Source organism: Hyperolius riggenbachi, chromosome 2, assembly GCF_040937935.1.
Source record: "Hyperolius riggenbachi isolate aHypRig1 chromosome 2, aHypRig1.pri, whole genome shotgun sequence".
Taxonomy (NCBI): domain Eukaryota; kingdom Metazoa; phylum Chordata; class Amphibia; order Anura; family Hyperoliidae; genus Hyperolius; species Hyperolius riggenbachi.
The window spans coordinates 549,208,790-549,235,385 of NC_090647.1; the positions used below are offsets into that span (position 1 = coordinate 549,208,790).

Consider the following 26,596-nt stretch of genomic DNA (forward strand, 5'->3'; position numbering starts at 1 on the left):
TGCGTACGAAATCTACATTCAAGTGTGACCTAGCTCATTGATTAACATGAGTTCTCAGTTGAAAACAGTTTTTCTGTGCAGAAAACGCGCACGAAAGCCGACAAGTGTGACCCCTGCCTAGACAGGAAACTGCCAGAGTACGACAGTCCTCAAGAGTTTCTTGTGGGAGGGGTTTCACCACATTATCAGTCATACAGTGCCCTCTGATGGTCTGTTTGTGAAAAGGAATAGATTTCTCATGTAAAAGGGGGTATCAGCTACTGATTGGGAAAAAGTTCAATTCTTGGTTGGAGTTTCTCTTTAACCTTCTTGCCGGTTATCCCTCAGCTCAGGGTAACGTGCGCAGAAGGATTTCTCCGGCCCCGCTGGGCCGATTTTCATAATTTATTTTTTTTACTGCACGCAGCTAGCTTTGCTAGCTGCGTGCATTTTCCGCTCGCCACCGATTCGCCATGCGCCCCCCCCCCCCCAGACCCCTTGCGCAGCCTGGCCTGGGCAGGCAGCACTGAGGGGTGGAGGGGCGTCCCGACGTCATCCCGCCCGGTCGCCATGGCGGGGAAGCCCAGCAGGAAATCCCGTTCCTGCTTACTCTGATCGCCGAAGGCGATCAGAGTGGGTGGGGGGATGCCGCTGCTCAGTGGCTATGATTTAAAAAAAAAAATAATTTTAAAAAAAGTGCTGCGCTGCCCCCTTGCTGCCAGAATTGGAATGGCAAGGGGGTTAAAGGACCACTATTGCGAGAAAAATAGGCAGTTAAAATCTGACAGAACCGACAGGCTTTGGCCAGTCCATCTCTTCATGGGGGATTCTCAGGGTTTTCTTTGTTTCAACAGCATTTCCTGAACAACAGCAAGTCTAACTGACAAACTAGTGTGCAGGTGAGTGTAGGGAGGCCGGCTGGTATCCTACTATTTTGACAGTTAAACTGCTGTTCAGGAAATGCTGTTGAAAACCCTGCGAATCCCCCATGAGGAGATGGACTGGACCAAACCCTGTCGGTTCTTATTTTAACTGCCTATTTTTTTCGCGATAGTGGTGCTTTAAAGAGGAACTCCAGTGAAAATAATGTAATAAAAAGTGCTTCATTTTTATAATAATTATGTATAAATGATTTAGTCAGTGTTTGCCTATTGCAAAATATTTTAAATCCCTGATTTTATATTCTGACATTTATCACATGGTGACATTTTTACTGCTGGCAAGTGATGTAGCTGCTGCATGCTGTTTTGGCAGTTGGAGACAGCTGTAAACAGCTATTTCCCACAATGCAACAAGGTTCACAGACAGGAAACTGCCAGGAGTACCACGGTCCTCAGAGTTTCTTGTGGGAGGGGTTTCCCCACAATATCAGCCATACAGCGCCCCCTGATGGTCTGTTTGTGAAAAGGAATAGATTTCAATTCTTGGTTGGAGTTTCTCTTTAAAAGGACCACTATTGCGAGAAAAATAGGCAGTTAAAATCTGACAGAACCGACAGGCTTTGGCCAGTCCATCTCTTCATGGGGGATTCTCAGGGTTTTCTTTGTTTTCAACAGCATTTCCTGAACAGCAAGTCTAACTGACAAAATAGTGTGCAAGTGAGTGTAGGGAGGCTGGTTGGTATCCTACTATTTTGACAGTTAAACTGCTGTTCAGGAAATGCTGTTGAAATCAAAGAAAACCCTGTGAATCCCCCATGAGGAGATGGACTGGACCAAAACCTGCCGGTTTTGTCAGATTTTAACTGCCTATTTTTTTTGCGATAGTGGTGCTTTAAATAAACGTTACAGATAAGGTGAGAAGGAAGGAGACCAGGACTCCGCCCTGTATAAGTTACCCATAATAGCAGGGGTGTAACTACAGGGGAACAGCCCCTGCCACTGCAGGGCGGCCCAGAGCTGTGTGTGTGTGGGGGGGGGGGCTAACTACACTTGTTATGGGTGTGACGATCATGATGGCCACACTTGTTGAGCTTGGAACAATAGTGTACTAATAAGAGGAACTTTAACCCAGGATAGAACTTCATCCCAATCAGTGGCTGATTAACCCCCCCCCACCCCCCCACCTTTCCCACAAAGCATCTTCACCTTTTCTCGGTTAGCTCATCAGGTGGCTCTGTATGGCTGGTATTGTGGTGAAACCCCTCCCACAGTGTGATGTCATGACCATGGCCCTGACGGTTTCCTGTCTGTGAACCTCGTTGCATTGTGGGAATAACTTATTTTTCCAACTGCCAAGCAAGCAATATGTCCCCTCTGCACATAGAACTCTCAGTAATGAACATTTTGTACAGATGACCTGGCAAAACGAAAGATGGCACCACGTGAGAAATGTCAGAATGTAAATAGGGGAGAGGAAAGATATTACAATCGGTAAACACTGACTAATCTATAAATGAATATGGTGAAAAATAAGCAATTTTATTCATTTTTATTTTCACTACAATTCCCTCTTTAATCACCACAAGGGGGCGCTGCTGTGTGAGGAGGGAGCTGTGACATATGTCACAGCACCACAGATGAGATAACAGAATTAAAAGTATGGTCAGAAAACCCCAGTTCAGGGGTACTTTAAAGGGAAGGTCCGAGCACACTAAAAATAAAAAATCTACTTACCTCGGGCTTCCTCCAGCCCCTGGCAGCTGTCCTGTGCCCTCGCCGCAGCTCCGGTGGCTCCCGGTCTGCTCTGGTGCAGATGCCGACCTCACCAGGTCTGCTTGCGCTTCACCATGCGACTCACTGAATCGCACTGACGTCATCCGGACTGTACTGCGCAGGCGCAGAGCTACTCCGCGTGCGCAGTACAGTCCGGATGACGTCAGCACGACTGTGGTCAGCACGACTATGTGAGCTGAACGCTAGTAGGTCTCTTGTAGTGGAGGGGACTTCGGGCCACCAGCGAGGGCGCAGGACGGCTGCCAGGGGCTGGAGGAAGCCCCAGGTAAGTGTTTTTTTTTTCATTTTTAGGTGCTCGGATGTGTCCTTTAAGCCTAATACACACTTTCAATTATGATTGGGCAATCGCTGACCAATGTTACCACCTCCATATACGAGGGTCAACAGATTTTTAACAGTATGAGCAGATTGTGTAGGAAACCCCTCATACTACATGGAGGGGGTAAAATTGGTCAGTGATTGGCCAATCATATGTGTAACAGGCTTTGGACCATGAACAAGCATGCGGATCAGATGTTTCTGACTGAAGTTTGACTGAATTACCTGCAAGCAAGACGTTTTGAATCGGGATGAATTACCTACATGCTTGTTTCGGGTGTGTGATTCAGACACTGCTGGTGCATAAAAGATCAGCAGGGTTGCCAGGCAACTAGTATTGTTTAAAGGGGAACTTCAGCCTAAACAAACATACTGTCATTAAGTTACATTAGTGAAATAGATAGGTGATATAATCTCTTACCCACCCTGTTTTAAAAGAACAGGCAAATGTTTGTGATTTCATGGGGGCAGCCATCTTTTTGGTTGAAAGGCGGTGACAGGGAGCATGAGCTACAGTTCCAACTGTCCTGTGATCACCCCCTCTCAGCTGCGTGAGCTAGGCTTCAAATCTCAAATTCAAAATGAAACAAAAAAAAATGTGCACCAAAACAGCAGAACGAGAACAACATCATCATAAATCCCATCATGCTTTGCACAGCATCGGGAAAAATGCCCGGGCAGTTTTTTTTCTGTGCAGCTAAAAATGAGGCTTGGGTAAGAAAAACAAAGTTCTGATGCTTTGAAACACCAAGCCTTTTCAGTACTGCTGAGTAGATTTTTAGTCTGGAGGTTCACTTTAAACTGAAATAAACATGGCAGCCCCCATATCCCTCTCACTTCAGGTGTCCTTTAAAGAGACTCTGTAACAAAATGTTCAGCCTTATTTCTTCTATCCTATAAGTTCCTATACCTGTTTAAATGTGGTCTGGCTTACTGCAGCCTTTTCGAGTTGCACAGTGGCTGTATTATCTCTGTTATATAATCTAATCTTCTCTCTTCTGTCGGGCTCAGGCAGGAATGTGCTGTCTGCTGTTATTGGCAGAAGCTATACACACCCTCTCCACAGCCTATCACAAGCTGGTAACAGCCATGTCTTTTGTTTGTAAGCTCTGTCTAAAACTGGCAATTACAAGCCAGGTTTGCAGCAGGGAGTGGCAGAAACAGCACAGAGGTGCCCAGGAGAACATAATGAATAGAATGGTATGCTTTTTTTTGTAAGAATTTTACAGTACAGATTCTCTTTAAGGCGCATTATTATTGCACTTTTCCTGCAGATAGTGAAGGTCATTGAGCTGGAGAGAGCCTGTGCTGACATGGCTCCAGTAAATGATATATTTGTGCTGAATGCTGTATCTCCTGCATTAATAAGGAAGGCCTCGCGTACAGATCCCCCGAGTGCGGCCTCCTCTCTGCCTTTAGCTCGCTGGCTATTTTACATGTAGATGCTGCATTTCTGCCTGTAGCCGGAATACCTCCTAATTGGCGACTCGGCGCACCAGCTCGGTGACTGTCAATGTCAGTCAGGCAGATCTGACACTCTAATGAAAGCAGTGGATTAAAGGCAGGAATATTAATGCATGTGCACATGAATAAACATTCACAGAACAGTCTACCTCATGCATCAGTAAGTGGGGGCTGCCTGTTCTTATTGGCCGGTCAAAGCTGCAGTCCTGTTCAGCAATGCAGAACTAAAGTACTCTTGCCCAGAGTTTAGCTTTTTACCACTCCAGCGAAAAAAGTAACCAGTTAAAATCTGTTAGAACTGACAGGTTTTGGACTAGTCCATCTCCTCATGGGGGATCCTCAGAGTTTTATTTTGGGGGGGGGGGTTCAGAAGCATTTCCTGAATGGCATTTGCTAAGTGTCTGTTTCCACTACATGCAGAATGGATGCAGAAAAAACTGACTCCAATGAATGCCTATGGGCCTGTTTCCACTAAACACGATTTTCAGATGCAGATTTTCCCATAGACATTCATTGGAGTCAGTTTTTCTGCATCCATTCTGCATCCAATCTGCATGTAGTGGAAACGGGCCCTTAGTCTAACTGCCTAAATAGTGTGCAAGAGATTACGGAGTCTGGCTGGTATCTTACTATTGTTGGCAGTTAAACTGCCCTTCAGGAAATGCTTTTGAAACTAAAGAAAACCCTGAGAATCCATGAGGAGATGGACAAGTCTAAAACCTGTTGGTTCGGTCAGATTGTAACTGCTTACTGTATTTTTTGGACTATAATGGTGGCCATATCTGGTACAATTTTTTTCATACAATCTTACCATTTCTATGTAATATAAGGGAACTGCCTAAATGATCCTTTCAGTATATTCACTTAATTTACCCTTATACTACATAGAAATGGTAAGATTGTATAAAACCATGTATGGCCACTATAAGGCTCACTTTTTCTCCCAGAAAAGTGGGGGAAAAAAGTCACTGCGTCTTATAGTCAAAATGCAGGGAGTTCCTGACTTGTGAACGCCTGGCAGTACTAACCTCCAACCTGCCGCATTGTCGGGGACTCCATGTACTGTGCCCATGCAGAGGAGGACACAAAGGGGCATAGAGGAGGACACAAAGGGGCATAGAGGGGGACACAAAGGGGCATAGAGGGGGACACAAAGGGGCATAGAGGAGGACAGAAGGGGAGGGGGACAAAGGGGCATAGAGGACAAAAGGCAGACACATGGGGACACAAGGAGGGACACAGGGAGACAGAAGAGGTACAAAGGGGGCATAATCCACAAGATGCCCCTTCACCATGGATGCACCAGGTTTAGTATATACTTTTTTTTTTTTCTCCTGGTTCTTGTCCTCTAAACCTAGGTGCGTCTTATGGTCAGGAGCCGAAAAATAGTGTCCCTTTTAGAGATACTGAGCACAAATGTTACAGCTGTCACAGTACCTGGACTGTGGGAAAATGACCAGACTGCATTTCCTGTTACTGATGTCCTCTCCTACCATCTATACACATTCCGCAATAAGCTGAGACAAATCGCTCCATGCAGCCAGCAGAGTGTTGCTGTGTTGGAACTATGAGGCTTGAACAGCTATTTTGTTTTTTCTTTTTCCTCTCCCTCCTCCTGTTCACCCACTGTGATTAATGGAATTCTCCATCTTCTATTTGGAAAATGGACATTACCCCATAACTTCTTCCAGGTCAGCACACTGTTAAACTGTAATATCGCCCACATGAGCCATAGGGAAACATGGCCATTACCTTGCTTTTAGTTATAACTGACAGCAACTGATATATAACTGACAACAACTTATACACTTCAGTTCTGACAAATTCTTGTCAGAACCGGAAGGAATTGTTGGGAAGAAAATGGTGAGCTTCTGAGAGGAACTGACGGCGAGGTAAGTAGTTGCTTCAGATGAGCTAAGGCTTTAATTATCTCTGCAAGTTAATGAACAGAACTTCCAGCCTGACGTTCTCTGTATCCAAAAGAGATTAGTGTCAGAATATATAAGTTTCTCATCGCTGCTTCGTATGTGGAAAGCTCAGTAAAATCCTCCTGTTAACATGGCGGGGACATAAAACGTGATTAGTTCTTTGTTTCAGCACAGGAGCTGCCCAATGCTATAACAGGCATCTTGGTATTCAGTCGTTTTATCTGAAATCCTTTGTAGCAGAGCATGATACTTTACCTGCTTCCGGCAGCAGGACAGGTCCTCTTCACCTCTCTCTTCGGTGCAGCTGTGCTCAGTGCAGCCTATCACCTTGCGGCTCCTGTCCCTGCATGTCATGTGACTGGCATCAGGAGCCGCATGGTGGTAGCCTGCATGGCGCTGCTATGCTGAAGAAAGGACTGAAGAGGACCTGTACCGCCTCTGGGAGATGAAATCACGCTCTGTTGCCACTGCTCTGCATGTAAGCACAGGAAGTGCCCCCAGCATTACTGACAGGACGATGCTGACACTTTTATTCTGGTGTTCTATATGATCATAGTCTTGATGATGTCTTTTCTCTCTCTTTCTATGCTCAGGATGTTGGGCTGTGCAGGTGACGGTGCAGGACACACAGCGATACACCATGCTCTTCTCATCCATCATCCTGAAATGCGACTACAGCACCTCGGCCCAGATCCAGGACGTGGCCGTCACGTGGCGCTTCAAATCCTTCTGCAAGGACCCCATCTTTGATTACTACTCTTCCAGTACGTACTGCTGTGCTAAACATCTTCACCACCACCATATACGTTGTGTCGCTGCTGCTTAGGGCATGTGTCCATTCTACCTAAGGCAGTGGTCTGCAAACTTGGCCCTCCAGCTGTTACGGAACTACAAGTCCCACAATGCATTGCGGGAGTCTGATAGCCACAACGATGGTTCAAAAAGGCAAATGCACTGTGGGACTTGTAGTTCCTTATCAGCTGGAGAGGCAAGTTTGCAGAGCACTGCACTAAGGAGAAAAGCAATCCTTCTTCAAGAGATCCCAAGGTGGTTTTTACGACAGATAATAGGACACAGAGGCATGTTCTCTGTACAATGACGTGCCTCTGTGTCCTTCTGGTGCTCTGCCAGCTTGTCCCCTCCCCCCCAGGCTCAGCTGACCCCCGACCCCCCCCCCCAACCCCCCCCCCCAAAAAAATAGGGCCAGGCTAGCCTGCTTGCCTGCTTGTTTACTTGGCATTTGTCAATCTCTTCACCTCCGCCCCCCCCCCCCCCTCCATTGCATTGCCTCCCCGCCTCTGAAAGCTCTCTCCAATGGGAAGCTAAGCCGCGACCCAGAAGTGCTTCCTGGTTTGTGGCTTAGCTTCCGATTGGAGGAAGCTTATAGAGGCGGGAAGGCAATGCAATGGAGGAGGCGGGGAGACAATGTGGGGGGAGGAGGAGGTGAAGTGATTGACAACTGCCAAGCAGATTGTCGCTAGCCTGGCGCTATTTTCAGGGGGGGAACAGCAGAGCCCGGGGGGACTGGCAGTGGCAATAGGACACAGGCATGTCATGGTGCAGAGAACATGCCTCTATGGCCTATTATCTTTAGTAAAATCCACCTCCGGTGCTCTTTAAAGGACAAACCATCCCACAAAATAAATCTATTACTTACCTGGGGCTTCTTCCAGCCCCTAGAAGTCACGTGTGTCCCTCACTGCAGCTCCGGTCATCTCCGGAGTCCTGCTGTCCGCCTCTGAAGGATTGCCGACCCCTGATGGTACGGCGTCTCCTGCGCATGCACTGGGGAGCGCCCACGTCACTGGTAGCATATTGCGTCTGCACAGAACTACTGTACAGGTGCAGTATGCTTCCGGTCGCAGCGCGCAAAAGATGACGACATACTTCAGATGCTGCCAGCGGGACCCGGGAGGAGACAGAAGCTGGGGCGAGGGACAGACGTGACTTATAGGGGCAGGATGAATGGAAAAAGCCCCAGGTAAGTAAACATAGATTGATTTCATCACCTTGCTTGTCCTTTTAAAGTGATCCCGAGGTGGGTTTTAAGAATGCTATAAGGACACAGAGGCTGCATACAATGACCAGCCTCTGTTACTATCTGTCCCCCCCCCCCCCCCCCCACGCTCTGCTGTCCCCCAGAAAAAAAACGCTGTGCTAGTGACATGCAGCGTGTCGCTAGCCAGCTGTTTACCTTTGTGCTGCTAGTCACCGCCGCTCCTCCGCCTCCTGCATATCGCTACTCTCCGCCCGTTTCCCTTCCCTCCAATTAGCTTACAGAGGTGGGGAGGGAAGGGACTCGGGCAGGGAGCGGCGATATAGAGGAGCTAGTGACAAGCTGCATGTTGCTAGTGCGGCAGTTTTTTTTCTGGGGGACAGCAGAGCGCAGGGGGGGGGCCTGAGGGTGCACAGTATAGTAACAGAGGCTGGTCAATGTATGCAGAACCAGCCTCTGTGTCCTAACAGCATTCTTAAAACCCACCTCGGGTTCTCTTTAAAGTATCCAGAGGTTTGAGACATATGAAGGCTGCCATATTTATTTCCTTTTAACCTCCTTAGAAGTAATCACGAGTTCAGTTGGGGGTGGAAAAAACAATTTATAATCTCTCCGGTGCACAGATCATTATCCTAAATTAGCAAACCCCACACTAGTGAGGGAAGGCTGGACCAACATAACATTACGACCAAAACAACACTCATGGACCGCCACTCAATTGCTATAATCTCCTTTTAATTGTATAAAAAAGTGTAAAAACAGCCACATCCCCCCTATACCCCCACCCAAAAAACAAGCCAGGAGCGGTATCCCCGGAACTCGTGGTAGCTGCCGGGAGGTCTATGCAGAGCAATGCGCGCAGCGGGCCTTTCACCTCCCGGTGGATCCTGACGTCGGCCGCCATTCTTCTTCCTCTTCTCCGAGGCTCTGCATCCCTCTGGTGAGATCACTGTCTGATGACAGCTGGCAATCTCACTATAAGGTTACAGCGCCACCCGGAGGACGGAGGGAAAACTGCAGCGCTGAAGCCCAGGAAGGTAAGTGAGTGCTGGGCTGCTGCAGAACTCCCTGGCAGCGTGATTTTTCCCAGGTTTTAATATCTAAAAGCATGCAAAAAAAGCATGCAAAAAAATTGCAACGCTTTTAGACCCTAAAATCCCAAAAGAATCATAGTGCCAAGGGGGTTAATCAATACCAGTTGCCTGGCAGCCCTTCTGATCTTTCATGCATCAATAGTGTCTGGATCACACACCTGAAACCAGCATGTGGCTAATCCTGTCAGATTTGTCATAGACATCTGATATGCTGCATGCTTGTTCAGGGTCTATGGCTAAAAGTAGTAGAGGCAGAGAATCAGCAGGACAGCCAGGCAATGGCCTCAATTCACTAAGCTTATCTCCTGTCTTTAATAACTCTTCTAGAGTTGTTACCATGGTGATAAGGCATGCAGTATTCAGGAAACCTTTTACCTCAGGCAAGCCTAAAGTTAACTCTTCTGTCTTTAAGTTAACTCTCCAATCCTTAAAATTACTCCAGACTTAAAGACAGGCTGTTAATTAACTGCATGTGAAAATAACTACAGAGGAGGTAAATTAACTACAAAGGAGGTAAATTAACTACAGAGGTTGTAAATTAACTACAGAGGAGGTAACTTAAGGAATGAAGAGATAAGATAACTCTCTCACTGTGTGGAGGTAAGTTTTCTCTTGCCTTATTGTCTCCAGCATGATCTTAGTGAATTGAGGCCGTAGTATTCAGGAAACATTTTACCTCAGGCAAGCCTAAAGTTAACTCTTCTGTCTTTAAGTTAACTCTCCAATCCTTAAAATAACTCCAGAGTTAAAGACAGGCTGTTAATTAACTGCGTGTGAAAATAACTACAGAGGAGGTAAATTAACTACAGAGGAGGTAACTTAAGGAATGAAGAGGTAAAATAACTCCATCACTGTGTGGAGGTAAGTTTTCTCTTGCCTTATTATCTACAGCATGATCTTAGTGAATTGAGGCCAATGTGTACTATTTAAAAGGAAATACATGTGTTGGCCTCCGTATGTCTCTCACCTCAGGTTCTGGTTAAAATTGTTGTTGTTTTTTTTGCATATAACAATTTGTTTTGCTAGCTACATTTTATACTGTTTATGTTCACTGAACACCCTGATTGCTATTATAATTTTCCTTGATCAATTTTGTTTTTCAGCTGAGCAGTTAAGTAAGCTCAAAGCGATGTATCTAATAATAACTGCTGAGATAAGCACATGTATCTATAGTCCTAATTCTAAATAGGACTTTCCTGGAATCCTAAATTCTTATTTTGGTTTTAAATGTTTGAAAAAAAAAATCTGTATTGTTTCCGGTACAAAACAGGGGCTACTTTTTAATGTTAAAGTGGACTCGTGGTGAGCGTGATATGGAGGCTACCTTATTTATTTCCTTTTAAACAATACCAGTTGCCTGGCAGCTCTGCTGATCTATTTGGCTGCAGTAGTGTCCGAGTAACACCAGAAACAAGCATGCAGATAATCTTGTCTGATCTGACAATAATGTCAGAAACACCTGATCTGCAGTATGCTTGTTCAGGGGCTATGGCTAAAAGGATTAGAGGCAGAGAATCGGCAGAACTGCCAGGCAACTGGTATTTCTTAAAAGGAAATAAATATGGCATCTTTCATATACAACAATATGTACAATAATACAGATATTAAGCAATAAGATCATACACTGGATTAGTAGCCCCAATAATACAAGTCCACGCTATACTGTGGGTAGAGAGCACAATCAAGTATGATACACAAGGAGAGTGGGCCCTGCCAAAGGCTTACAATCTAGAAGGAGGGGTAGTGACACGAGAGGAGCTGCATCGAGAGGTGGGGTAGGCCTCCTTGAAGAGGTGCGTTTTGAGGTCTTGTTTGAAGGTGCTGAAGGAGGAGGCAAGTCTGATGAGCCGTAGAAGAGAGTTCCAAAGGATGGGGGTAGCGCTAGTTAAGTCCTGTAGTCGAGCATGGGAGTGTCAGATGAGTGGAGCGGTTAGGAGGAGGTTGTTGGAAGAGCGAAGTGAGCAGCCAGCTATGTATCTGCCGACCAGGTCAGAGATGTGGATCGGGCAGAACTTGTGTATAGGTTTGTAGGCCAAGCATAGGATCTTGAAGCAGTTTCTGAAGCGCATCTGGAGCCAGTGAAGGGATTTGCATAGGGGAGTCGTGGAGACAGAGCAGTGGAAGACTAGATTGGTCTGGCTGTTGCATTCATGATGAATTGTAGGGCGGTTGATGCGGTTCAGAGAGAGGTGTGACAGGAGGATGTTGCAGTAGTCCAGACGGCAGATGATGAGGACATGGATGAGGAATTTGGCCAGAGTCAGGAAGGGGAAGATCTTGAAGATGTTGCCTTAATAGTTAGCAGGCCCTAGCAATGGTTTGGATGTGGGTGGTGAAGGAGAGGGCCGAGTCCAGGGTGACACCCAGGCAGCGTGCTTGTGTGGTAAGGCGGTTGATTGTACCGTTGACAGTGACTTAGATGTCCATGGGGGGTGAAACTGCAGGGGGTGGGAAAATTGTGATCGCATTACAGGGCGTTTGAAAATTTAGCCTTACTGCGGTCTGTGTAATATGGTTCATGTTGTGACCGCACACAACCTATTAGACTAGTGCCAATAAAGCCAGGCCAGTGTCTTGGTGGCATCCTGAGATCTGTGACAATCTGCAGCCCTCCGTAGATCGAGGCCGCTGCCTTTTTTTTCCAGCTTCCTGAAATAATATTGGCTTTTTAAATTTGCTGTCTGGAAATGGCATTGAAGCGTGAAGGCATTAGGAGGAATAGATACTGGAGGGGGCATCCTGCGGAGTCCAGCCGCATCACTAAGCGTTCCTATTTATCGACTTCACGGTTTATTCTTTAAGGCTGCTGTGCTCAGCTCTGCTATCTGCAGCACTAAAAGGCCTTTTAAATTCACAATAAATTGGCTTTTATTAAAATCCCCTCTCCAGGCGCAGAGCACAAAAATACCCTCTAATAGCTTAATAATCACAATGATCCAACGTTACCTTTTTTTAGGGTGAAATGAGGCTTCTTTAAAAAGTCCTATCCTGAAATTTTGATTGCATGATCCAAAGCAGATAGTTTAAATGAGTGTTTTTAGGCTGTGTGGGTGTGGCTGCTGCATCATCCTCACAAAAAGTTTATGAAAAAGTACTATCGAAATTATTTAGAGTATTTTCTTGCTTCCTGGTGGCTTAAAAGGCATTTTATTGACAAGTTTAAAAATATCACCTAGGCGAAAACTCAGCTGAAAAAGTGAATTGCATCTGGGCCCGTGTCTTATTTTCGGGGAAACGTGGCATCTAGTTGTTGATCTGGGTATGCACTGAGTGATGTACGACCACCTTACATCTTAGCCCAATCTAATTTTTCTCCTTGTACTAGTTTTGGCACTGCAGCCTCTTGTCTTACGATTCTGTACTGTAGGGTTTTGCTTTCTCTCCTCTATAAAGCAGGTTTCGGAACTGATCTATATACAATGAGCAGGGGCCTAACTACAAATCACTGGGCCCCCCTGTAAAACTTCGGATGGGACCCCATCCCCCTGCACACTGAATTGGGACAGTCCACAAAACTTTGAATGATTCATTATCAGTGGCTGAGAAGATGCAGTCATTAGAACAATTGTGCAGAGAGCAGAACGTTTTTTTCTCTCCTCACCCTTAGTTGTCAGTGGCTCAGGACGGTGCCCCCCTGTGGCTTCTGGGCCCCCCTGCGGCTGCACCCCTTGGATCTATTGTTTTATGCACCTGAAGCATACATGTTGTATTTATTAACCATGGATCCTTTTATATTCCTCATTCCCATTTGCAGCGTACCAGGCTGGTCTAACGATGATGCAAGACCCGGCCAATGACTGCAGCGACAGCCAGCGGGAAGTGCGGATCGTCATCCAGAAACGCGGGCAGAACGAGCCGGTGCTGGGCATGGATTACCGGCAGAGGAAGATCACCATTCAGAACAGTAAGCCAAGAAATGCGGCCGTAGCATGAAAACTGATCACGAGTAAAATAAGCCAGCACTATTAACCTTTCAGATGCCAATTTATTTAGAAGCTTGCAAGTGCTCCAGGCCAATTGATTTTAGCACTTTTTTTCCACATCTTATTTGTTACATTTGCTTGCTTCTAATTAGTACTGCTGCAATGTGTATTTATGGCCACTTGTCACTAGGGGGCAGTGTGAGACAATAACTGAGGACTTCTGCTTTCAGTTTCTATATCTTCTGCTAGCAGAGAGACATCAAAGCATTCCAAGAATTTACAGCACAAGAAGTTCTGCCAGGCAAAAGCAGTGCACTTATCTCACGCGAGATAACTATTGAAGCTGCTAATGGTTTAAAGGACCACTATCCGGAAAAATTGTAAATTACATACATATAAATGTACACTTTTCCTAGAGTAAAATGCACTATAATTGATTTTTTTTTCTCAATGTTGCTCTCACTTACAGTAGGTAGTGAAAATCTGACATGTTTTGATCTAGTCCATCTCCTCATGGGGGGTTATCAGTTATTTATTTTATTTTACAAAAGCACTTACTGAATGGCAGTTGCTCGGTTCAACTGTCAAAATGGTACGCAAATGTGTAGGGAAGCTGGCTGACATTTCTGTGTAGAGCCTTTCCAGGGAGTGCTTTTGTAAAGAACAAAGGTAATACTGAGAATCCTCCATGAGGAGATGGACTGGTCCAAAACCTGTCAGATGTGTCAACTTTCTACTTCCTACCATAGGTGACTGCAAGATAGGTAAAATGTACACTTTAAATGTATGTGTTTTAAGTTTTACAATTTTTTTCGTGTTAGTGGTTCTTTGAGGTGGTCATACACTAATAGAAGGCCACGAGATCGACCATCACATAGATCCCTCTCTGATCCAATCTGACCAGAGAGGGTTCTGTTAGCAGCCCACACACTTTACGCAGGTCAGGACTTTACACTGCCTGTTGGGCCTCCAGGTCTCCCCCATGTAATGTACTCCCCCGGGTATTGTCAGCGGAAAGAACTCTCTCCTGCCCCACAGACATGCCTCCTCCTGTGACTTCTCTCCATGCTGCAGCGCTCCTCTTTGGCGTCAATTCATCAAGCGTTACTACATTCGGTAATGCTGAAAACGGACGATTTTTCGGAGCACTTAGGAAAGTGTCAATTCGTAAAAACTGTTACTGCATGAATAGCTTAAATTACCGACAAATATCAGTAAATGTCAATTCATCAAGGTTACAGCATGCGGTAAAGCCCTCTATAATTACCGGCAGTTCTCCTATGTTGGAATCAGTGCGGGACTCACAAAACTCACAGAAACAAAGACAATTATGATTGACAGGAGCAGAAGCCAATAGAAACAGCTCTGTGTCTTCTGCAAGTCCCGATGATGCATTTTGATTGGTCTCAAAGCCTTCTCTGGCGGGTCCAGCTTTCTTACCCCCCTGGCAGCGAGCAGAGAGATCGGAACAAAAGATGTTTCCCCTACCTCCCTTTGGCAGTTTAATCTCTTCCGTTCCTGTTTGAAGATGCGGAGGAGCTAGTGGGGAAATCACCTAAGCAGGGCATGTGTAATGTCTCCTGGAAGTTCATCTAAGCCAGTGATCTGCAAACTTGGCTCTCCAGCTGTTAAAGAACTACATGTCCCACAGTGCATTGCAGGAGTCTGACTGCCACAGTCATGATTCATAAAGGCAAATGCATTGTGGGACATGTAGTTCCTTAACAGCTGGTGAGCCAAGTTTGCAGATCACTGATCTAAGCTGTTGCAATTGTTAAGCTGTTGCAAATGTTAAGAGAGTAATGGAGACTAATAGACAGATTTATTGCCTCTCTTTGCTCTAAATCTAGCATGTACATCTAAACGGGTGTGGGGATGCCTCTTATAGTGTAATGCTGTCTCTGCACGGAGAACAGCTTGTAACACAGACAACTCACACTCTTCTGCTGTTACCGACAATGGGCTTTGGGAAATTACAGAACTTCTACAGCACCTGTGCAAATATTGATGAATTAGCACACAAAAATTTAAAATACTGAATGTTGTATTTTCCTGACTCCTGTGTCATGTGACAAGAGCTAGAGGTGCTGCCAGGCCTCTAGTGTTTGTCACATGACACAGGCACTCTGGGAGAGAAGACACAGGAAGGAGTGAGGCAGCATGGAGCGAGGACACAGGAAGGAGCGAGGCAGCATGGAGAGAGGACACAGGAAGGAGTGAGGCAGCATGGAGAGAAGACACAGGAAGGAGCGAGGCAGCATAGAGAGAAGACACAGGAAGGAGTGAGGCAACATGGAGAGAAGACACAGGAAGGAGCGAGGCAGCACGGAGAGAAGACACAGGAAGGAGCGAGGCAGCACGGAGAGAAGACACAAGAAGGAGTGAGACAGCATGGAGAGAAGACACAGGAAGGAGCGAGGCAGCACGGAGAGAAGACACAGGAAGGAGCGAGGCAGCACGGAGAGAAGACACAGGAAGGAGCGAGGCAGCACGGAGAGAAGACACAGGAAGGAGCGAGGCAGCACGGAGAGAAGACACAGGAAGGAGCGAGGCAGCACGGAGAGAAGACACAGGAAGGAGCGAGGCAGCATGGAGAGAAGACACAGGAAGGAGCGAGGCAGCACGGGGAGAAGACACAGGAAGGAGCGAGGCAGCACGGAGAGAAGACACAGGAAGGAGCGAGGCAGCACGGAGAGAGGACACAGGATGGAGCGAGGCAGCATGGAGAGAGGACACAGGAAGGAGCGAGGCAGCATGGAGAGAAGACACAGGAAGGAGCGAGGCAGCATGGAGAGAAGACACAGGAAGGAGCGAGGCAGCATGGAGAGAAGACACAGGAAGGAGCGAGGCAGCATGGAGAGAAGACACAGGAAGGAGCGAGGCAGCATGGAGAGAAGACACAGGAAGGAGCGAGGCAGCATGGAGAGAAGACACAGGAAGGAGCGAGGCAGCATGGAGAGAAGACATGGGAGGAGGAGTGTCTGTGGGGCAGGAGAGACTGCGGCAGTCATCCCCAAATCGGATGCTACTATTGCTGTGCTTACAACCTGTCGCCGATCTGGCAATATCTTCGCTGTGCCACGAAGGACAACTGGTGAACTGGCAAGTGTAGTGGTTGCTCATTGCTGTGTGTGGGGAGCGATCCAATCCCAGAGAAGAGCTTATTTAGAAAAAAATGCTGAAAAATATATAAATATATATAGCGGAGAGCTGGCGGAGGTGCCGACCCAAAGCTTTTTATCCAGGGTGGGTATTGGTGGGCTATCCGCGGTATCCGCCAGTCACAGCACGTTGCACTTTATACTCTGAGATCTCAGCAGCCAGTTCCAGTGTAAGCGGATTGTATGGCTGGATGCATAGCAGGCAGGGTAACCCCGGCAGAAAGCGTCCACGCTTCACGGAATGGTTAAAGCGGGATTAGTCACGCCGGGGGAAACGCCGTCGCTTTCTTCCAGGCTGCGTTTTAAGCCGTTTTCACAGCCGAGACCGGATTTTCTTTTTTCGCGGTCAGAAGGGCTTGTTCTCAGCGCAGGCGAAATACATTTTGGGCATTTTGTAGAAAAATTACGTAAGTTTAGTCGGTTGTATTCAGGGTGATTGCAGATTGTTTTGCTAAAGTCATTTGTGCTGTGTAATTTACAGTTTTGCCTGGATTTTGGAAAGGGACACATTTTTCCATGCGTTTTTAGTCTCATATACCTCATTCACCTCTATGATTAATTGCTACATTTTCTATGTAGGTTAATTGCTGCATTATTAGGGTGATAACTGCATTTCTTTTTTGGCGTGATTGCCACATTTTATATGTAGGTAAATCGTTGTATTTCATATGTGGGGAGTTTGCAGCACTTCATATGTGGGGTATTAATTAGCTGCATTTAACATTTTGGGGTGATGGCTGCATTTTCTATCTGGAATGATTGCCACATGACCATCATATGTGGGATGATTGCCGCATTTCATATATGGAACAATTGCCACACTTTATATGTCGCGTACAGGTACAGGATTTTCACCCCACTTCATAACACATGCACTGAAATCACAAGGTCTTTGCTCTTGCCTGGGGGAGAGCATAGGAGGGAGGGGTAACCCCCTTACCATGTTTTCTTCAGGCAGCGAAAAACTTAGAACCTGCCCGGTCAGTGGTTATTGTGTAATACCATTGACCATCAGTTTCGGGGGCCTCCTTTTTTTATTATCTTGCTTTATTAAGATTTCTGACTCCAAGCAGAGTCTGCACACAATTTAGAAATTTAGTTTCTGATAACTTTTGGAGGATTAAAACAATTTGAGAATGAATTAGAATTGTGATTCCCATTTACTTCCCAGTCCGGTGACAGTTCCCCTGATCTTCCAGGAATAGAAATATTGAGGGGGATGCAGAAAGCAATAAAATCTCCAGTATGAAATCAGAACACAGTCTTGTGGCTTCAGAAGACCAGGGATGGGCAGTTTCAGTATGACTTCCTGTGATCGGTATGAAGCCGTCGCTGACTATGAAAGGGTCCGTATTTGTAGGGAGGCGGAGTCCCTGAGGACGCAGCATTTCTCTAGCACAGAGACGAATATTGCGGCATTTTCACAGACGCAGCAGCGTGGAAATAACATTGCCTGACCTTTCTGATGGCGGAGAACGCAGCACCCCGTCTGCCACTGACCTTTCCATCCCGCCTTACCTGCCGAGAACTTCCTGTCCTCAGTGCTGCCTGACACAGCTGTCTGCTATTCATCATAGCAGTGTCTCTTAAAGTGGACCTGAACTCTTGCATAGAACAGAAGGAAAATGTAGAGAAATGCACCTTGTATGTATTTAGAGAGTTTAGCCTGTCTAATTCCCCATCATCTGTGACTACTCACAAGCTGTAATCTGATCCCTCAGCTGTGTCAGCTGGCTGCCACAGCAGATAAGCTTATTTGAAAGCACAGGATGTTAACACTATGTCTGCTTCCATGAAAGCAGGAAGTAGACACACTGCAGGTTGAATGTAGGATTTGTATCAGCTGTAGCAAAGAAATGTTTTTCTTTAAAGGTTATTATGCTGCTGCTTATCTTTTGGAGCAGAGAGGAGGTTCTGAGTTCAGGTCTGATTTAATGCCATTATAGCGTGTGCCCCGTTTTTTGACAGATGTTGTCTGCGGAGTACCCCCTGTGGCGGGTAACATCACTGTCAAGAACCCCTGGATATGTTTGCAGAACTACAGTATTGTGTATCATTGCTTTTCTGTGGATCTGGTCATTTGGGCGCAGGGATCTGGTAGGCGTCCAATAGACATCTGTTATTTAAAGGGGCACTATGGCTAAAAATTTTAAAATTAAAAATACATGTAAAAATATACAAATAAGAATTGTGTTTCTTCCAGAGTAAAATGAGCCATAAATTACTTTTCTCCTATGTTGCTGTCACTTACAGTAGGTAGTAGAAATCTGACAGAAGTGACAGGTTTTGGACTAGTCCATCTCTTTATAGGGGATTCTCAGGGATTTATTTATTTTCAAAAGCACTTAGTGAATGGCAGTTGCTCTGTCCAACTGCCAAACCACTGTATAGGGAGCAGGAAAGCTGGCCAGCATCATTGTATAAATGTTTTTTAGGGAATATCTTTATAAAGCATAAAAGCCTTGCTGAGAACCCCCCATGCAGAGACGGACTAGTCCAAAACCTGTCACTTCTGTCAGATTTCTACTACCTACTGTAAGTGACAGCAACATAGGAGAAAAATAATTTATGGCTCATTTTACTCTGGAAAAAATGTACTTCTTATTTGTCTAGGTTTGCACATACTGTATATTCCTGCGTATAAGACTACTTTTTAACCCTTGAAAATCTTCTGGAAAGTTGGGGGTCGTCCTATATGCCGGGTGTCATTGATGCCGGGTGATATGCCCTATCCTGTTACCGCCTCTCAGATCTCCCTGCTGAGGGAGCGCAATCTATTCTTCCATACCGCTCTGATAAATAGGTAGACAAGGAGAGCTGACCAGTCTACTTAAGGAGAGTTGACCAATGCAACAAGTCAATTGACTATATATTGTTATATACTGGGTAACACATACAGTACAGTACAGCACCAGTATCTGTTCATACACAGCGCCAGTACATGATTTTTTTATTTTTATTTGGTGTGCGTTGGAAGAGGGGTAGTCTTATACGGTGAGTATATCCCAAACTCTATATTTTAACTGGAAAAGTTGGGGGGTCGTCTTATACGCCCAGTCGTCTTATACGCCGGAATATACGTTATTTAAAAATTTTCGCTATAGTGCCCCTCTAAGTGTAATTGGGTACACAAGCGTTGAGTTGGGCACCCAATGCACGTAGTAGCCGATCAGCGTTTTTTTGGGGCGCCAGGGTTATGAGGTTCAATTTAGGCACTTAGAGGTGGGGGATAGTGTTAGTCATTAGATGGTAGGGGGAGAGGGGTTAGTGTTGAGCACTGCCAGCCGCCTCCTTCCCTAGGCCCCCTCCAGATGTGGTAAGTATGTAATATGTATCTGCAGGTGCATCATGTGTGTGTTGTAAATAATTTTACTTGGTTCAGGTTCCCTTTAGGGAACACTATGGGGGTCACTGGGAACAGGAGGCACAATATGTGGGCTCTGGAAAGCCAGGACACACTATGAGCACTACCAGTGCCTCTCCTGTAGGGTCTTGTGATCAGTGATGTCACTTCCTGCATTCAGTTACAGTGTTTGGGAGAAATGTGGCAACACTCAGCAGAGCTTCCCTGCAGTCTCTGCCTCTGTAATCTGTGCAAACTTCCTCATTTTCCTCTATTCCCATGCTGCACATATGCCACGCCCCTTTCTTTACCTCCACTGCTTAACCACTTGAGGACCACAGTCTTTCTACCCCTTAAGGACCGGCCACTTTTTTTCCATTCAGACCACTGCAGCTTTCATGGTTTATTGCTCGCTCATACAACCTACCACCTAAATGAATTTTGGCTCCTTTTCTTGTCACTAATAAAGCTTTCTTTTGGTGCTATTTGATTGCTCCTGCGATTTTTACTTTTTATTATATTCATCAAAAAAGACATGAATTTTGGCAAAAAAATGATTTTTTTAACTTTCTGTGCTGACAATTTTCAAATAAAGTAAAATTTCTGTATACATGCAGCGCGAAAAATGTGGACAAACATGTTTTTGATAAAAAAAACCCCATTCAGTGTATATTTATTGGTTTGGGTAAAAGTTATAGCGTTTACAAACTATGGTGCAAAAAGTGAATTTTGCCATTTTCAAGCATCTCTGACTTTTCTGACCCCCTGTCATGTTTCATGAGGGGCTAGAATTCCAGGATAGTATAAATACCCCCCAAATGACCCCATTTTGGAAAGAAGACATCCCAAAGTATTCACTGAGAGGCATAGTGAGTTCATAGAAGATATTATTTTTTGTCACAAGTAAGCGGAAAATGACACTTTGTGACAAAAAAAAGAAAAAAAAAAAGAATCCATTTCTTCTAACTTGCGACAAAAAAAAATGAAATCTGCCACGGACTCACCATGCCCCTCTCTGAATACCTTGAAGTGTCTACTTTCCAAAATGGGGTCATTTGTGGGGTGTGTTTACTGTCCTCGCATTTTGGGGGGTGCTAATTTGTAAGCACCCCTGTAAAGCCTAAAGGTGCTCATTGGACTTTGGGCCCCTTAGCGCAGTTAGGCTGCAAAAAAGTGCCACACATGTGGTATTGCCGTATTCAAGAGAAGTAGTAGAATGTGTTTTGGGGTGTATTTTTACACATACCCATGCTGGGTGGGAGAAATATCTCTGTAAATGACAATTTTTTCATTTTTTTTACACACAATTGTCCATTTACAGAGTTATTTCTCCCACCCAGCATGGGTATGTGTAAAAATACACCCCAAAACACATTGTACTACTTCTCCCGAGTACGGCGATACCACATGTGTGGCACTTTTTTGCACCCTAACTGCGCTAAAGGGCCCAAAGTCCAATGAGTACCTTTAGGATTTCACAAGTCATTTTGCGGAATTTGATTTCCAGACTACTCCTCACGGTTTAGGGCCCCTAAAATGCCAGGGCAGTATAGGAACCCCACAAATGACCCCATTCTAGAAAGAAGACACCCCAAGGTATTCCGTTAGGAGTATGGTGAGTTCATAGAAGATTTTATTTTTTGTCAAAAGTTAGCGGAAAATTGATTTTTATTGTTTTTTTCACAAAGTGTCATTTTCCACTAACTTGTGACAAAAAATAAAATCTTCTATGAACTCACCATACTCCTAACGGAATACCTTGAGGTGTCTTCTTTCTAAAATGGGGTCATTTGTGGGGTTCCTATACTGCCCTGGCATTTTAGGGGCCCTAAACCGTGAGGAGTAGTCTGGAAATCAAATTCCGCAAAATGACCTGTGAAATCCTAAAGGTACTCATTGGACTTTGGGCCCTTTAGCGCAGTTAGGGTGCAAAAAAGTGCCACACATGTGGTATCGCCGTACTCGGGAGAAGTAGTACAATGTGTTTTGGGGTGTATTTTTACACATACCCATGCTGGGTGGGAGAAATAACTCTGTAAATGGACAATTGTGTGTAAAAAAATCAAAAGATTGTCATTTACAGAGGTATTTCTCCCACCCAGCATGGGTATGTGTAAAAATACACCCCAAAACACATTGTACTACTTCTCCCGAGTATGGCAATACCACATGTGTGGCACTTTTTTGCACCCTAACTGCGCTAAAGGGCCCAAAGTCCAATGAGTACCTTTAGGATTTCACAGGTCATTTTGCGAAATTTGGTTTCAAGACTACTCCTCACGGTTTAGGGCCCCTAAAATGCCAGGGCAGTATAGTAACCCCACAAATGACCCCATTCTAGAAAGAAGACACCCCAAGGTATTCCGTTAGGAGTATGGTGAGTTCATAGAAGATTTTATTTTTTGTCACAAGTTAGTGGAAAATGACACTTTGTGAAAAAAACAATAAAAATCAATTTTCCGCTAACTTTTGACAAAAAATAAAATCTTCTATGAACTCACCATACTCCTAACGGAATACCTTTGGGTGTCTTCTTTCTAGAATGGGGTCATTTGTGGGGTTACTATACTGCCCTGGCATTTTAGGGGCCCTAAACCGTGAGGAGTAGTCTTGAAACCAAATGTCGCAAAATGACCTGTGAAATCCTAAAGGTACTCATTGGACTTTGGGCCCCTTAGCGTACTTGGGGTGTAAAAAAGTGCCACACATGTGGTACCGCCCTACTCAGGAGAAGTAGTATAATGTGTTTTGGGGTGTATTTTTACACATACCCATGCTAAGTGGGAGAAATATCTCTGTAAATGACAATTGTTTGATTTGTTTTACACACAATTGACCATTTACATAGAAATTTCTCCCACCCAGCATGGGTATGTGTAAAAATACACCCCAAAACACATTATACTACTTTTCCTGAGTACGGCGGTACCACATGTGTGACACTTTTTTGCAGCCTAGGTGCGCTAAGGGGCCCAACGTCCTATTCACGGGTCATTTTGAGGCATTTGTTTTCTAGACTACTCCTCGCGGTTTAGGGCCCCTAAAATGCCAGGGCAGTATAGTAACCCCACAAATGACCCCATTCTAGAAAGAAGACACCCCAAGGTATTCCGTTAGGAGTATGGCGAGTTCATAGAAGATTTTATTTTTTGTCACAAGTTAGTGAAAAATGACACTTTGTGAAAAAAACCCAATAAAAATCAATTTCCGCTAACTTTTGACAAAAAATAAAATCTTCTATGAACTCGTCATACACCTAACAGAATACCTTGGGGTGTCTTTTTTTCTAAAATGGGGTCACTTGTGGGGTTCCTATACCGCCCTGGCATTTTACGGGCCCAAAACCGTGAGTAGTCTGGAAACCAAATGTCTCAAAATGACTGTTCAGGGGTATAAGCATCTGCAAATTTTGATGACAGGTGGTCTATGAGGGGGCGAATTTTGTGGAACCGGTCATAAGCAGGGTGGCCTTTTAGATGACAGGTTGTATTGGGCCTGATCTGATGGATAGGAGTGCTAGGGGGGTGACAGGAGGTGATTGATGGGTGTCTCAGGGGGTGGTTAGAGGGGAAAATAGATGCAATCCATGCACTGGGGAGGTGATCGGAAGGGGGTCTGAGGGTTTGGCCGAGTGATCAGGAGCCCACACGGGGCAAATTGGGGCCTGATCTGATGGGTAGGTGTGCTAGGGGGTGACAGGAGGTGATTGATGGGTGTCTCAAGGTGTGATTAGAGGGGGGAATAGATGCAAGCAATGCACTGGCGAGGTGATCAGGGCTGGGGTCTGAGGGCATTCTGAGGGTGTGGGCGGGTGATTGAGTGCCCTAGGGGCAGATAGGGGTCTAATCTGATAGGTAGCAGTGACAGGGGGTGATTGATGGGTAATTAGTGGGTGTTTAGGGTAGAGAACAGATGTGAACACTGCACTTGGGAGGTGATCGGACGTCGGATCTGCGGGCGATCTATTGGTGTGGGTGGGTGATCAGATTGCCCGCAAGGGGCAGGTTAGGGGCTGATTGATGGGTGGCAGTGACAGCGGGTGATTGATGGGTGGCAGTGACAGGGGGTGATTGATAGGTGATTGACAGGTGATCAGTGGGTTATTACAGGGAAGGACAGATGTAAATAATGCCCTGGCGAATTGATAAGGGGGGGTCTGAGGGCAATCTGAGTGTGTAGGCGGGTGATTGGGTGCCCGCAAGGGCAAGGAGCAGATTAGGGTCTGATCTGATGGGTAACAGTGACAGGTGGTGATAGGGGGTGATTGATGGGTAATTAGTGGGTGTTTAGAGGAGAGAATAGATGGAAACACTGCGCTTGGGTGGTGATCTGATGTCGGATCTGCGGGCGATCTATTGGTGTGGGTGGGTGATCAGTTTGCCCGCAAGGGGCAGGTTAGGGGCTGATTGATGGGTGGCAGTGACAGGGGTGATTGATGGGTGGCAGTGACAGGGGGTGATTGATGGGTGATTGACAGGTGATTGACAGGTGATCAGTGGGTTATTACAGGGAAGGACAGATGTAAATAATGCCCTGGCGAATTGATAAGGGGGGGTCTGAGGGCAATCTGAGCGTGTAGGCGGGTGATTGGGTGCCCGCAAGGGGCAGATTAGGGTCTGATCTGATGGGTAACAGTGACAGGTGGTGATAGGGGGTGATTGATGGGTGATTGATGGGTAATTAGTGAGTGTTTAGAGGAGAGAATAGATGGAAACACTGCGCTTGGGTGGTGATCTGATGTCGGATCTGCGGGCGATCTATTGGTGTGGGTGGGTGATCAGTTTGCCCGCAAGGGGCAGGTTAGGGGCTGATTGTTGGGTGGCAGTGACAGGGGGTGATTGATGTGTGATAGGTGATTGGCAGGTGATTGACAGGTGATCAGTGGGTTATTACAGGGAAGGACAGATGTAATTAATGCACTGGTGAATTGATAAGGGGGGGGGGGTCTGAGGGCAATCTGAGCGTGTGGGCGGGTGATTGGGTGCCCGCAAGGGGCAGCTTAGGGTCTGATCTGATAGGTAACAGTGACAGGTGGTGATAGGGGGTGATTGATGGGTGATTGATGGGTAATTAGTGGGTGTTTAGAGAAGATAACAGATGTAAACAATACATTTGGGAGGTAATCTGACGGCGGGTTTGCGGGCGATCTAATGGTGTGGGTGGGTGATCAGATTGCCCGCAAGGGGCAGGTTAGGGGCTGATTGATGGGTGGCAGTGACAGGGGGTGACAGGGGGTGATTGATGGGTGATAGGTGATTGGCAGGTGATTGACAGGTGATCAGTGGGTTATTACAGGGAAGAACAGATGTAATTAATGCACTGGCGAATTGATAAGGGGGGGTCAGAGGGCAATCTGAGCGTGTTGGCGGGTGATTGGGTGCCCGCAAGGGGCAGATTAGGGTCTGATCTGATAGGTAAAAGTGACAGGTGGTGATAGGGGGTGATTGATGGGTGATTGATGGGTAATTAGTGGGTGTTTAGAGGAGAGAATAGATGTAAACAATGGATTTGGGAGGTGATCTGGTGTCGGATCTGCGGGCGATCTATTGGTGTGGGTGGGTGATCAGATTGTCCGCAAGGGGCAGGTTAGGGGCTGATTGTTGGGTGGCAGTGACAGGGGGTGATTGATGGGTGATTGATGGGTGATTGACGGGTGATTGACAGGTTATCAGGGAAGATAGATGCATACAGTACACAGGGGGGGGGGGGGGGGTCTGGGGAGAATCTGAGGGGTGGGGGGTGATCAGGAGGGGGCAGGGGGCAGGGGGGGGGATAAAAAAAAAATAGCGTTGACAGATAGTGACAGGGAGTGATTGATGGGTTATTAGGGGGGTGATTGGGTGCAAACAGGGGTCTGGGGGGTGGGCAGGGGGGGGTCTGAGGGGTGCTGTGGGCGATCAGTGGGCGGGGGGGGGCAGATCAGTGTGTTTGGGTGCAGACTAGGGTGGCTGCAGCCTGCCCTGGTGGTCCCTCGGACACTGGGACCACCAGGGCAGGAGGCAGCCTGTATAATACACTTTGTATACATTACAAAGTGTATTATACACTTTGTAGCGGCGATCGCGGGGTTAACATCCCGCCGGCGCTTCCGTATGGCCGGCGGGATGTTACGGCGGGTGGGCGGAGCCAGTTGCCGGGGGAAGCGCGCGTCATCAATGACGCGATCGCTCCCCCGGCATGCCTAAAGGACGCGCCGCCTGAAGGCGTATTGCGGTCCTTTAGGCGTCCACTTTGCCGCCGCCCATGGGCTGTGGGCGGTCGGCAAGTGGTTAAAGAGAAACTCCGACCAAGAATTGAACTTCATCCCAATCAGTAGCTGATACCCCCTTTTACATGAAAAATCTATTCCTTTTCACAAACAGACCATCAGGGGGCGCTGTATGACTGATATGGTGGTGAAACCCCTCCCACAAAAAACTCTGAGTACGTACTCCTGGCAGTTTCCTGTCTGTGAACCTTGTTGCATTGTGGGAAATAGCGGTTTCCAACTGCCAAAAAAGCATGCAGCAGCTACATCACCTGCCAACAGTAAAAATGTCACCATGTAATAAATGTCAGAATGTAAATCAGGGATTTAAAAGATTTTACAATGGACAAACACTGACTAATTAATATTATTAATAATTATTGTAAAAATGAAGCACTTTTTTTATTACATTATTTTCACCGGAGTTCCTCTTTAAATTACAAGCAGGGGTTATGGCGAGGGGGCTGA

At 46.1% G+C, this 26,596-nt stretch overlaps 1 protein-coding gene across 1 annotated transcript in view; it reads left to right on the top strand.

Annotated features, from left to right (window-relative positions):
* ILDR1 (immunoglobulin like domain containing receptor 1) overlaps nt 1–26,596 on the top strand; it is an 86,167-nt gene that overhangs the window by 31,995 nt on the left and 27,576 nt on the right. The window contains exons 2-3 of the mRNA XM_068266226.1: nt 6,958–7,128; nt 13,209–13,358. Of these exons, the coding sequence (XP_068122327.1) occupies nt 6,958–7,128; nt 13,209–13,358 (321 nt within the window). The remainder of the gene's footprint in view (nt 1–6,957; nt 7,129–13,208; nt 13,359–26,596) is intronic.